The sequence below is a fragment of the Poeciliopsis prolifica genome, unplaced genomic scaffold (genome assembly GCF_027474105.1).
Source record: "Poeciliopsis prolifica strain line A6 unplaced genomic scaffold, Auburn_PproV2 SCAFFOLD012, whole genome shotgun sequence".
In the NCBI taxonomy this organism is placed as follows: domain Eukaryota; kingdom Metazoa; phylum Chordata; class Actinopteri; order Cyprinodontiformes; family Poeciliidae; genus Poeciliopsis; species Poeciliopsis prolifica.
The window spans coordinates 11,775,105-11,790,080 of NW_026562387.1; the positions used below are offsets into that span (position 1 = coordinate 11,775,105).

Genomic DNA, 14,976 nt, shown 5'->3' on the forward strand with positions numbered 1-14,976 from the left:
TCATCGATATGTTTTAATTTTACTTCTGGTCTCATATTTAGTCACAAAATTTACACATACAGAGTAAAAAAAACAAAATCACATATACTTACCACAAAGAAAAATATCACCCAACATTGAACTTTAGCATACACATATACATTTTTACACAAATTGTCACCATCACAAAGCAATATCACTTTATCTCAGCCTCATATATTACATATTTAAATTTACATGACAATATCATTTTGAGGCAGAGCATGCAGGGTTGGATCCGAACACTTGATCACTGATGAAAGCATTTGGAAAACCTGCTGAGCACACAGAATGCACATCAAAGTTTCTGCAATACATAACTGCGCTGTTTCATCAGGACACAGCACTGACAAAATCCTGCAGAACATGCACATCTTTTATAAATAATGGGATAAGTGAGCTTTAATTAGTCACAAACCTTTTCTGGCAGAGCAATGCTATCTTATGTAGCTACAGTAGTTTCAGGAGTTATTCAGAGGTGGTACAAATTCCAAAATATAATTAGAGATTTATTCTTGGGAATGTAATGTTGGTGGATGATTATAGTACCTTTGCCAAAAAGTAATCCCTTAAATTTTCTTTTGACATTTTATTACATTACAGGCACAAACTTCAAGATAACTTATTTACATTTTATGATTTTATGTGACAGACCAAACCAAAGTAAGGCATACTTGTGAAATGGAACATAAAATCAAACGAATAAAAACCTAGAAATATGGCATAAAAAGTGTTTTCAGCTGTCTTTACTCTGAAGCCCCAAATAAAATCCAGCTCAGACAACTCCTTTCAAAAGCCATCTAATGATTAAATGGAGTCCAACAGAGAATCATTTCACATTGACAATTCTAGGCTGGTTAGACAACATTATTGAATTAACAGCATCATGAAGATGAGGGAATGACTACTAATAAAATCAAATTAGTAGTGTGTCCCATGCCCTGTTGGAGGCAGGTCACGTGGAAAAGGCTACTTGTGGAAACGGACACACTGGACACATCATGCCCCATGCTTAAACACTGTGGTGGCAGCATTGTGTTTTCAACAAAAGTTAGTTCTACTGAAAACTTAGTCAGGGAACTTGAATACAAAATTTATGCCATTTATTTTAGATTTTCATTCATCGCAAAAATGTAAGTATCATTTTCCTTCCACTTTACAAAAAAGAACTCCTTTGTGTCACGCTGCTAAAATATATTAAAGTTTATGTTTTACAAAATATGAGTAGGACAGTATGGAGTGCCAAATTTTCAACATAATAAGGTAGTGATTGTTTTTTGGTCTTTTTCTTTTAAATGTTCCACTGCTCCTATTTTACATCTGAGGTTTTAACGCTTTGGACGTCTCAGTTTTCAGCCTCTTTACCACAGACCAAGAAGGAGGACAACTCATCCGTTCACAGTTTCTGTCTTTGGTCATTGTCATTTGACCTCGCAGGAAACGCTGTTCTTGACTGTGAGGCTCAGTGCTTCAGAGGCACGGAAAGAAAGAGCACTCATCTTAGAGCTGATGCTAGGATGAGGCCTTGCAACTCCGCCTGGAGAGCATCGCAGCAGTCTCAGTAAGTTCTTGCGAAAGTTGCGCCCTACAAAACTGTATACGATGGGGTTGACGCAGCTGTTGAAATAGGCAATGCAAATGGTGAACGGCATGGCAGTGTCAATGATTTCCAGGATGGTGCAGTTGTTAGCCAAGATAAGCTGAGTGAGCATCTGCATGAAGTGAAATACTTGGTGGGGTGCCCAGCACAGAAAGAAGGCCAGAACAGCTGCCGCAAGCATGTGCAGCACCTCGTCATCTCGGGAGCAGGAGCTTTTCTGGATATGCTTCCCCCTTAGCAGGGCCCGCCCAATAAGACAGTAGCAAGTGATAATGATGACAAAAGGTATCAGAAAACCCAGCAGGCTTTTCATGAGGCTGATACACAGGAGGAAATTGTTTAGCCTTTTGTCGTCTTTGTCGATTGGGTGCAGAGTGCCACAAACTATAGTTTTAGAGTTTTCAATGTAGTGAACATCCCTGGTCAAGGCTATGGGAACGCTAAGCAAAAAGGCAAACAGCCAGATCATCACACAAGTGATGTGTGCGTACACCACGGTGCGAAACCGCCGGGACCGCACCGGGTGCACAATGGCCAGGTAACGGTCAATGCTTAGGGCTGTGAGGAAAAAGATGCTTGTGTAGAGGTTGAACATAACCAGTCCAGCGGCAGTCTTGCACAGGAACCCTCCAAAAGGCCAGTGGTAACCCATGGCTGCAAAGGTTGCCCACATGGGCAGAGTGATAACAAAGGTGAGATCAGACACAGCGAGGTTGAGGACAAAAATATTGGCCACAGTTTTGAGCTTCATGTAGCAGTAGATGACTGCTACCACCATGCTGTTTCCGATGATGCCAATGACAAAGTTGAAGGCGTAGACGATAGGCACTAGGGTGAAGATGAACTCGTGGCTTCCAGACATGCCACATGTCAAGTTTATCCCTGCTGGCTCGTCTCTCATTTGGTTCGGCATTTCCCCACCCTTTTCTTTTGCAGTGCCAGATCTCTTAGAGCAGGGAACCGTGTCAGTGGGGGGTGCGTCTGTGGCGACTGATACAGGCCTTGGGCGAGGGCCTCGGCACGTCCTATAAAAGAAAATACAACAGAAATGTCACAGACAGTCTGGGAGAGGAGCCGTCATTACTGCTGGCATGGTCCATAAACGCTAATCCACACGAGCACCCATGAAAGTGCCCGCCCTGCACTAGCTCATTAAAGACCTGAACATTAAAGCCATCCTGAAGCTTTATGTTATTTCTGTAAATGAAGAAGCCATGAGAAACAGATGTCACATGTTTTTCAATATTCCAAAAATGTCCTGTGAAAGATCATTATTCAGACAGTCTGTTTTCCGTTCCCTCCTCTAATTTCTCCCTCAGCTAATGAAGGGCAAAGGGGTGGGGGAGTAGGGAATGCTTATCAGACTTGTGGACTGACAGCGCCCAGATGAACGTTTACACCCGGCATTATGACCTGTGCTAATTGAAAGCTTTCATGGCAAAGCTCCGAGCTCTGATGACAATGGCATTAAAGGCAGAGGTGCGAGAGGGAGCAGCGAGGAGAGAGTGAAAGAGCTCTGAGGCTCCGGTCGTCGCAAAAAGACCTGTCATGTTTGAAACCCTTGGCGTGCGGAGATACATCGCACCCAGCGTGAGAACTTCTAATCAGCACACACCTAAACAAACAGGACAGCAGGGATTCGGCTCTGTGGAAACTTCACTCTGTGAGAAAATCAAACCTGCGTGCCACAGAAAATTTGCCCCAGGGCTATTTTTTTTTCTTCATTTGTATGAGCAGAATGAGAGATGGTTGTAAAAATAAAAATCCTCCCATTTGCTGATAGTCTTTATGTTTAATAGAATAGCTTAGTGGTGTCATTAGTGGAACTGATGCAATAATATTAGCATAAGGCGTGTGTATGTAACATTTAGGCCATAAAGACAGTTTCTGTTACTAATTATGAACAAACAAGATGTTTGTGGATTCATTAAAGCAGGCAGACACACAGGGAGACATGTGCTGAGCTTTGAGCTCAAGAACAGGTAAATAGCTTGAAGATGCTATAAAAATTAAATGGGCAGATTTAGGGAAATTGAGTTGACTGTTTTGTGAGATAATGACAAAAGGCAGAAATTAAGTCCTTAAAGTACCAGTTTGGTGAAACTGTGCGTCTTGCCACAAGGTGGCACTCTAGCAATACAATTGCACCCAAATGTTCTTTTTGTCTCACTAGAGAGCAAAAAAGTGTTGCATTGAAAAATTTAGGCAAAAATAACAGGCTAGTGTTTGTTAAATTAAAATCAAATTTTGTTCTTTGAGAAACTGGGTTCGTGTTGTCCTCAGAGTGAAGTTAAAGCTGTCTGAGCCATGAAGTGGAACACTTTTATCTTAGATTCGAGGATCTCTTCATTTTCCACCAGGTTTTAGCAGATGAATTCTCAGAGTGCTAAAGCAACAGTGGTATCGGTTGCAGATGTGGGTACTGCGTCTTTAGTGTGGAAGGTACACGAGTGCCAAAGGCAACACCGTAATGAAAAGCTCTCAGAGTTTCCTGCACAAACCTTCCTTTGTAATGGTTACAGAGCAAAGAGAGACCAGAGATGTCATTGCTGGGATTTAATAGACATATTTTTTCCCTGTGTTTGTGCCTGTGAATCAAAATAATTATTCAAAGAAGAACCACACCATTATTTAGAGGTTGAGATTACAATGCCTTGCAAAAGCGTTCAAAATCAATTAATGCTTCCATGGTTTAATAAACTTTAATGCAATCTAGATAACATATCACAAAGCATTGCATAATTGTGAATTGGAAGGAAAATTATTAATAGTTTTCAGCATTTTATACAAATTTATAAATCCAGTTGTTTTATGGAGACCTCACAGGTCTGTGAGAGAACATCAGTGAAGATCAAGAAACACAGCAGACAGGTCAAGAATTTGACTGTGGAGAAGTTTAAAGCTGGGTTAGGTTACAAAGTAATGTCCAGAACCTTGAACATCTCTCAGATCTCTGTTCAATCCATCAACTGGAAACAGAAAGACTATAAAACTAGAATGACATGGCTGTCCTTCTAATCTGACAGGCCAGACAATGGTACCATCATAGTAACTTTCATGGTATCTCTGGAGGATCTGCAGAGAGCCATAGCTCAAGTGCAAGTCATGTAGGAGACACAGTAAACGTGCAAGAAGATTTTCTCTCGACTCAAACATGGTTGTGACATCATAATTGTGAGGATGCTTTTCTTCAGTAGGTACAGAGAAACTGCACCATTACGAGGAAGATGAATAGAGCTCTGTAAAGCTATATTGAAAGAAAACTTGTTAGGGGCTGCCGATGCCACGATTAGAATAAAGGTTCCCCTTTTTGCAGAACACTGACCCTAAATTTACAACCGTGGTTATATTGAAATGATTTAGATGATTTAGTAATGTTGAGTAAAAGTCACAACTATGGCTAATGTTAGGCTATCACATAATCCAATGAAATAGATAGAATTTGGGGTTATACCAAGACATAAGGGAAAAAGATTTCAGGTTCTAGAATTACAGTGAATATCTTGGTGGTCAAAGCATTTCAGATGACCACAAGTGGACAAAATTTGACAACATATGGACTGTACAGTATGTGATTAGTTGACCATTGGTATTTTTCCATGAGGGGGATAGTGACTGCTTGTGCAGTGCTATTTGAGCAAAGCTGAAAGTCATGCATAAGAGAATCCTGTAAAAATTGTTAGGTGGTTCCAATAGAAGGTTGATCGGCAACAGGTTAATAAGCCCCGCTCTGTCCAGTGAGCTTCAGCTCTGAGTGAGATGGTACATTACTAAACGGTAGCCATAAACCCTGGGTGACTACACTCAGGAAGGTAAACATCTACTTCACAAGCTCCAGGAGCAAGCTGCATCCTCTAAGACAAGACAATGGTCTGTGTGTCACTGTGCCTGTCTACAAACACAAAGCTGCTTACAATGAAAGATAAAATCAAAGTTTTGAGGAAGTTTGTGGACTTTTCCGACCCAAAACGTACTGACTGAGTTCTGAGTGACACTGCAGTTGCAACATTTCACTTCTAATCCTATTTTAGGGGCATTCAAATGTGCCTCTTCCTGTGTGAACTCATGGGAATCCTGCTGGAGAAAGTAACCCGGACTGAACAGAAATGAGGTTCCCATCAACTGAGTTATGCGAAGCTGCCCGCAGCTGTAGCACCAATCTGCTCTGACATGAGCACCACCATCTGGTCAGCCATAGCAAGAAGCAACTACAGTCTCTGGCTGATGGAGTTAATGATTTATACAAAGCCCATTAGGAAGCAAGGTTCACCATGCCATTAGGAGGCATGCATTAGCCATCTCCTGATTGTCCTCTCATTTCAGCCTCGTTTGGTCAACAGGAAGTTCCTTCAAGAATAGGTGCTTTCAACTCTTCACATCCTGCACATCTTAACAAGTTAGAAGAGCACACAACTGTCTCACGCCTGCATTAAAACTGCAAGACAGTATAACTCATCGGTTTCTCCATGAGGATCAATATTAGTTATATCTAAACATACCCTCTCACAACTTTCCTCAGAATTATTAAGCTGGCATTTCAAATGAAGTTCAAAACTTCTCGCACTGTTTGTATTTTGCATATAAAGTATTTTGCATCTTTATGTGGAGAAAAATGAAGTAAATAAGTGACAGCATAGTCGCCATCATGAACATTTTATCCATATGCCCCCGATCAAATTTCAACAAAAACTTGAAAACCATGAAAGATCTTTTTTGGAAAACAAACAAAAACAGTCTGACTGGAAGGGGGGAAAATATAAAAGATTATGTACGAAAACTGTTATGAAGTTGTACAAATAAAATTGCACAACAAAAGTTTAAAATATTTAAGAAATGTTGCATATATATGCCCAACTGTAAGTGGAAAAAGTTTTAGAAAAAGATTATGTATGCTGAAGAAAACTTGAAGCTGTGATTTCTTCTAAATTCCAGGTGCCGTCTGTCTGTGTGTATGTGCTAAAAGAGCTTTTCATAGTGAATGTATGTTCTAAAACTATTTGGAAAAACTTGTGTATGCATTCATTCATATTCCACAGAGTGGTGGCAGCATTGTGACGTGGCGATATATCACAATGTATCTTTTCCTATTTCTTCAAGAGAAATAAAAGGTGGGTTTAGCTGAACATGATCTGTCTGTCTATCTATATTTACTGGATTGCCAATGAAGATAAAATACATGTTCCTACTATTTCAGATACACTGGTTTGATTTCCACTGAAAACAAGCTTTATATTTAAATGGAAATGACTTTTAATCTATATTTGCCAGAGGACTGAGTAACTGCTAGTCATTTTTTGTGACTGCGATATTGCACAGATAATTTTGCTCCAATGTAATCAACGTGTTGTGCAGTTTAAAATAAACATAGCGATAATTTGGATAGTTGCAGCTAGACTTGATTTTAATTGAGATCTTAGGGGCTTATTGTTTAGCATAAGCTAACTGGGTCATGTCTTACGGTGTGCTGCCGAGCAGCTAATGGAAACTGTACATTTCAAATGTCAGGTCCACAGTTGTTTGTTTACTGAACTAAGTCCACATGTGACCTGCACAATTAAACAGAACAAGGTTCTGCCCACAGAGTTCTATTCATTTCCTGTACTATACTCATATGTCTATTTACATCACAACAGAAAAGAAGTCATGTTCTCGCCTACTTATTTTTAGTCCATTAGAGGATTACTTTGCTGCAGAGCTTTGACACTGCCTTGCTTATTAATATGTAAACATCACAGGCTTATGAATCATCCGGAAAAGTTAGACCTATTTATACATCTCACATTTTAGTCAAGAATAAAGTCTTTGAAAAACAAGTTTATGCTTCATTAATAGATAGTCTCCTTTATTCACACAGGCCCACATGATTTTATTCTCAGAACAATTTCCGCTTACCTTTAGATGACATTCTTTAAAAATTGGGCATTTCAGCAGGAATGCAACTTTTGTTTTGTCAGGAAGCGGATCTAATCTGATGGGTCTATGAACACGCTACTTTGCATAGGTTGCGAAATATATTTCAGAATTTCCTTCATGCCATTTCTAAAGGTAAAGCAGAAACTTTGCAGGTCTTTCACATGAATAACCTAAACAAACAGCAACAATGGGCCTCACCCGTCAAAGCAGTGGTTACAAATAACATGTGGACTTGTCATTACATAAATATTATTATAACTGCCAGCGTTCTGCCTCAGGACAGGGAGCTACTAGCTAACTGCCTGAAAAACACTCTTTAATTACTAAAAACAACAGAAACCAAGATAGTTTTGACATAAAAACTTTTGTTTTAGAGTGTGAGTTCTTACCTTCAGCTGTGGAATCAGGAGGCTGTGTAACGCCTTCAGAGCTGGATGGACAGAGGGACAAAGAGAGACCACTGCAGAGTGCCAGTGCCTGTCTGTGATTTAACTTAACTCATGGAGCGAGATGAGCAGGACTCCTGCCTGACACACAGACAGACCCCCTCCCCACGCTTCCAAATTCTCTCTCTCTCTTTTTTCCTCACAAACAACACACACACACACATTCGCACGTACACACGCACTACGATAATAAATGGAGTTTATTGGAGCCAGTTAAGTTTTGTCCTGGCCCAGCTATATTTACCCAACAGGCCATAGTCACACTCTCACACAAACAGCGTCACTGAAGTTCTTGCTGTTCTGTTTTGACTGTCCTGTATGTTTTCAATCACTCTTTGATTTCATTTGAATATTGCTGCCATGCAAAGGGTATTCTTGATGTTCTTGCCTTTTCTAGAGTTGTTTGTTTTTAATCGCTTTCTTTTGTATGAACTGAATTTACTTGAAAATTGCTGCCATGCAGAGAATGTTCTTGAACTTCTTGCCATTTCTCGATCTACTGCCATGAAGTGAGCTCATCATGTCAGCACCCTGTCTGTCGCCCTCGACTCATCCTGAAAGGAGCAACCAGGCTCTGATTATGATGGACCCTGTCATCATGGTTATTAATAGTTGCTAAATGCTGTCTCTCAGTTTGAATCGAGCAGTATTGTTAAAGGTCCGGGGGGGTAGGGATCTCAGAAAGGGGGTAATTTGGGGCTGGCAGGGAAGAGCTGGGTTTTACAGTCATTGTTGGGGTTTCTCCAAACATTTCCTGTTTAACAGCATGAGATTCAGCTGTTCTTATTTTACTTCTTTATTTTATTTATTATTATTTTTTACACACTCTCTGGGACTCTGTTCTATTCATCCCCAAACTTTACCACTGTTGCAAAGTCTGCAGTATGTAAACTGGCTATTACTGGTCCTATGTGGGTAAAACATGTCCACTGTGTGGATAAAAATTGATGCATATTGGCACGAAATGTCCTGTGGCAGACTGCCCCATTTTGTACCAAGTACCAAACAACCAAAACTGTGAAAACATGAAATAATGAAGTTATAAATGGAAATGCACTTCTCCAATGTCTCTCTTGTGACTGAAGTCTTTGATAAAAATAAAAATTTAAAGGAAGATCTTTAGCACTAAGGGAAGGAATCTGAGGCCCCACCACTTTGAGAACGTTTAATCCAGCTACGTTATAAAGGAATCTCTATTTTTAGAGATCACATGCAACTTCAGGCACAGACCGGTACTAAAGGTATTTGTCTCTCACTATTTTCTCTTTCAGGATCCTCACAGAAGTTGAGAAGTTGCCTCCCTACTTAAAGCATGCTGAGGCGTAGTGAGGCCTTGGCTGTTGTGTAATAAGTGCAAAGAGTTTTAGTAAACAAAGAGTTGAACAGAAAAGTCATGAACGTAAAATAAAGGAAACAAACAACTATGAAGCTGCAGCCAGCCCGATTGGTGACTTTTTCTCACTCTGGTGTGACCTTACCATTTGTAAGTGTCCAAGTTGGAGTGAACCTCAACAGGTGAAAATACCCAGGAGGTCGAAAGGGAACTAATACAAAAGTTTGGAGAGACTTTTGGAAATACAATGAGATGCAGGTACAAATCTCTTTTATACCTGTATTTCAAAGAAGGCAGGCTGTCAGAATTTATCTCGCTTTGCACAGCAACAGAGCCATTTACACCTCTAGAGGGACTGCAGTTCAGCTCCATTATATCTTCAATTTCTGCGAATGATAAGAACTATCCATTAGGCTTGGTGTATTCTATGAGAGCAGAAAGAGTCTGCGGCAGCAAATTCTTGCCCTGTGCTGCCACAGGAACAATCAATGGCCTGCATCTGACCCCATGAGTCCTCTCAGGAAGCAAAGATGAAGAGTAATGCATCAGGCACTGAATCTCTAGCTGTATGTTCTACAAAACAAACATTTTTTTTTGTGGGGACAGGATGTTGTTGCAACACCCAGCACTGTAACAATGATTTACACTCTTGGACTACAAGCAGAAACAGATGTTGATGATTTAAAAATGGATATTTGTGAGAATTTGATGTGGGAAAATGTTGTCTCTTCAGGGATGGTACTATTATAGAAAGGGAAAATGGTGTTTATCTGAATTTGCGGACGGTACAGCAAACCAAAAGAGATTCCCCTTTCAGTGGGCGATCCAAGATTATGTCTAAAACAATGTTTTGCAACATTGTGCAACAGAGGTAAAATACTGGCTTATTTATTTGATTTATTGATTGTATGTTGCATCATTTCTGAGTGAGTAAGGCCAGAAATTGGATGAGGCTTCCTCTCTTACACTCATTGCTCTGAGGTGTGGTAGTGCTTGATGTTCTTGCTAATCAAATCATTCTAACAAGATTAGCTTGGTTAGCGCTTAAGCTGTTGTAGAATGAATTGTCATAATTACTGGTAGCACAAGGAGCACCGCGGGGAAGGACAGACTGTGTGCAGCACAGCAACACAGCCGGTGAAATGCCAAACCCAAAGCAGAACCACCTACTAGAGAAACACAATACTGTGCAATCTGTGAAGATTGAGTTCAGACCATAAAGGGCTTACTGAGATTGAGTAAGGAGCTGTATAATCTCCTTACGGAAAACAAATCTCTCCCTCCATATTTATTAGCACACCTTGTAAAAATCGGTGAAGACGTTCCAATATCTTAAAATAAATGAAAACGTCATTTTTATATAATTAAGTTACATTTGCATCAGCTTTTCAAGATTTTTTCTTTTATTAATTAAACATTTTTACAAACTGATCAAGTTTAAAAAGTAAAATGTAAAACATACTTAGGGGCACCATAAGTTATGGTACTTATGATTTGAAATACAAACAAAAAATAAAAAAAATACTGATAATAATATTGGGGATTGTCTCCCCATTTAATAAAAATAAGCAAATTCCCAAAGTAGATTTTTTTAAAATTCAACGCAATTAGAGCTATACTTATTTTAGAATCATTTTATAAACCTTTATGTGCTGTTATTGTACATAACATTGGCATGTTTCTATGAAATTCACATTGTGTGAACAAATTGCATTTTTAATTAGCATTAACAAGCCATTTTGTATTTCATCATAATGAATAAATACAGAACACAGACATTTTTTTCTTTGCACATATGGCATTCATTAGCTTGAAATATTCCAAACTCTCTTTTGTGCATTGCAATATTACTCTGAGCGCACAAGAGGCAACATATATCAGAGGTGAATGACATGCAGTCTCAATGATCATCATAAGTCTTTAATAAAAAATTGTCCACCTTGTATAGCATTTCAGTTTCTATTTACTATGCATGTCTTCCCCATCATTCCTGTGGGAGCTGAACACATTTTATCTTGACAGGACTGACACAGAGAACAGGTGGAAATGATCAAATATTTCCTGTTATGAAAGCTCAGTTCAACTTTTACTTCTTTTTAAGGTATTGTAAGATCTTTGGCCGTTCCAAGGGGATTTAGAGTATCGCTTAGAGAACAGAGCAGATGATTAGTTTGAGGATTCACAGAAAATAAAAAAAAGAAGTTGTAAAATAAAGAAGAAAATATGTCCTTCTAGCTCTCTGCTGCTGTACATCTCCTCCACCACAGCAGAAGCAGGTTGTGAAGGTGCAGGATAGTTAGCATCACCACCAGTGACAGTAGACAAACAGCTTTCTTGTAGCATTGGGTTGTTTCTTTGCCTATAAAGCTGTAACAAAGCAACAATCTTGAATTTTAATGCGCTGAATGGAAACTAGGTTGGTGTCATTGGACCTGGTCTCCAGCTTCCAAATGCTTGTTACAGTGTTTGTAGCAAACAGCAAATGAGAGCTTTTATGATTTTGTTATTGCCACTCTTGGATTAAGACCGGATATTTTGTGTGCACAACCGATCTGTCAACAAATCAGTTGACAGATCGAGCTCTGGCTCTCTGCAACTCCTCTTGAGTCACCATGGGCATTTTGATGGCTTCCCTGATTCATGCTTTTATAGCTTGTCAGTTTTGTTGCTAGTTTTTACATCGAAGTATCAGAATAAAGTTGGCTGTATTTCAATCCATACCACATATGTCAGAATTAAATTTTCACAAAAAAAAATAAGAACCATATATTTTTCATGATCTTTTTATGCTCTACTATGTCTCTGTCTATCATACATTGAGGCAGAATAAATCTTCCTCAGATGACCCAAACATGTTAAATGTGACGTTAAGTGGTCTTTTATTTTCCCAGTTTTATGTGAAGCTGTCAAGGACAGCGCACTCACCATCCTTCTTCCGTAGTCAAGGTTCAGAAAATATTTACTGCACCTCTCACTCTGAATGGACCTGCCTTGTTACTGCCATGACCAACATATGTCAAAACTGTGACTCAGAACCAGCGGTTGTGTAGGAGGATGACATAATCAAAGAATTAAAAACATAATGTCCTCTATCACATCAGCTGGGTAGCCTTTTTCATTAGTTCAACTTGGAACCTGGAATGAACACTTTTTTAAAATAATTTTATATTTAGCTTTAACGTTGTGGAACGTGAAACTGTATGACCCAAAGGTTGATTCTTGACATGTAAAACAATGTAGCCAAACTTTAGATTGGAAAAAATTTAACAGAGATGTACAGACAACCAATCTTTTCCACAAACAGGAAGTGTCTTAGAGACTGGAGGAAGGCCTGTAACAAATGCTGAATTAGTTATCGTTTAGTTCTGAGCTCCCCGAGGTTACTTTTTTTTTTCTTCTTTTTTTCTATTTTTTTTTACATCCACACATTCTTTAAGGGAGGGATGGGAAAATGCTGAGGGGGGATGCTCAGGGAGGCGAGCTACTTCTCATTCAGCATAACCTCTCCCATGAATGTTTTGTGTTCCTTATAAGATCTTTGGTGGATAAAACCATTTTCGTACTTCCTTCCAGTCTAGTGAAGTTTTTCAGTTAGTGACATTTAAATTAAATAAAGGGAGTGAGATGTCATACTGCAGTTTTCCACGCCCATAAGGTAACTATCTATTCTGCTAAGCAAGTATTACTGACTTTTAAATTCAATAAAGGCAGTGAGTTATCATACTGATGTGTGTAACTCTCTTAAGATACCAATCTGTTCTGCTACAGGAGTATTATGGAGTATCTGAAAGGAAGCAGCTTAAAGGAAGCCTTTAAGCTGAATTTTTTTTTCTCTGAAGACTAACTTATGTTTATTACAGACATTTCTTTAATACATTTAGACATATCTGGATCTAACAGAATCAACTCAGACAAATAAATATGCCACTGTGTGTTTTAAAGTATCCATTTGCTCACATTTTTTCTTCTAACTTGCATTTTGGTATTGAAATGTTAAATTGGACCCAATTTGTAATACAATCTGGCTATACATTAGGTTTCACTGGTTACAATTGTAAAGCTGTGAGTGGGTGTTCATGGTTGTAAATGTGTCTGAATATTACAGTGCAAAGGAAATGTTTCTAACCCACTCTGATGTACCGGAACCGTCTCCAGGACCCTGCCAGACTTCCCTTATGTAAACATATGAGCATCAGTGATCTACCCTCTCCCCTGGCCCATTTCTCAGAAGAGTAAAACATCCATTTGAAATTAATAAGTAACAAGTAAAAGCCAGTATTAATAATAAGCATGAGATAAAACAGGCCACCCCTCTGAATTTCTCTTTTGAAATTGATCTCTGAGCTTTCACAGCTCATGTACACTCTTCCCATTCAGAGCCTGTTGGGCCGTCCTGCAACTATGTGAAACGTTGGGGAGTTTGGGCTCAGCTGAGTCAATAGCCCTGGGCTTCCTCAGAATAATATAATCATCTTCAACATCCAGTAAGAGCTATGGAAGGGATGTGTCATCTCCTTATCTCTCTTGAAACAAATAAAATTAATCTTTGAGAGTGTTCAAGGGAATTGGCTCAGCATCTGATTAACTTGTTTTACCAAAAATAAAACTTTTCTCAGATAAAATGTATGTACATATGTACTGAAATTTCTGGGAAAACATATTTGTTCTCTTACGAATGTACTGCTCTTTATTCCTACAGTAATTGGTAGATTCAGATTCAGTTTTTTTTTTGCTACTTTTATGATACACACACCCACTCACCACTGAATGCATCAGAGGCAACGTGCAGTTCAAGGTCTCACTAAAGGACACTCAAACAATAAAGAACACGAGAATGTGTCATGGGGATTGATCCGTCGACCTTCTCCGTGTTAGACAATGAGAATTGTGTTAATAAAGCAATGCCACTGCCTGGTTTCCTTCTAATTCAAAGGAAATGGGTGTTTGACACAAGGTTTTGACCATTTTGCTGATAAGTTCATAAATGTTTCTTCTGCTTTGCTCAGGTGCCTTTGCAAAGCTTTTCATCACACTCCCAGTGGACAATCATGTCATTTCTAGTAAAGAATGGTTTCCATATGACATCTCAGCTACAAAAAACCCGATTGGCAAAGAGATTGTCCTTCAGCAAGATCCCCTCATTCTTAAAGATCTTATTTATAGTACCCGTTTTTGTTAACCTTCCAGCCAGTCACCTTCATTCTCAATAGGGATGGGCCATGATAACTGAAAATTCCTGAACCGATGACAGCTGTACTGTTCTCCCCCCTGCACATTTAACCTTTTTTCAGTTATTTTATGATCCCACCCTAGAGGTCCACGAACAATGACTTATTTTTACTGCCTTTCTTCTTAGGAACATTTCCATCAATATTTTTTCTTCATAATCTGAAGTGAAAGAAAATCATGTCATTAAATGTTTAATGTCACTTACAACTTGTAATGTGAATTTAAGGTCCTCCCACTCAGTATTTTGTGAAATTGTGTTCAGTAAGATAAAGTTTTTTGCTTCATAAAGCAGTCCTTTACTTATAAAATAAATAAAAGTGACTCAGATAATAACCCACAATTCACATCACCCTCGTCTTCTGTGGCCTACATCAATGTTTTATTTTCTTACGCTGACTCACTCACTGATGACGTTGAGGATGCTATAATCTCTCCTT

The 14,976-nt window shown here is 39.0% G+C and overlaps 1 protein-coding gene across 1 annotated transcript; it reads right to left on the minus strand.

Moving 5' to 3' along the window:
* agtr1b (angiotensin II receptor, type 1b) lies at window positions 1–8,023 on the minus strand. Its single transcript, XM_055037136.1, has 2 exons — window positions 7,921–8,023; window positions 1–2,643 (listed from the first exon to the last, which is right to left on the minus strand). The coding sequence occupies exon 2, from the start codon at window positions 2,529–2,531 to the stop codon at window positions 1,440–1,442; it is 1,092 nt and encodes a 363-aa protein (XP_054893111.1). The 5' UTR covers window positions 2,532–2,643; window positions 7,921–8,023; the 3' UTR covers window positions 1–1,439.
* Window positions 8,024–14,976: the final 6,953 nt, after the last annotated feature.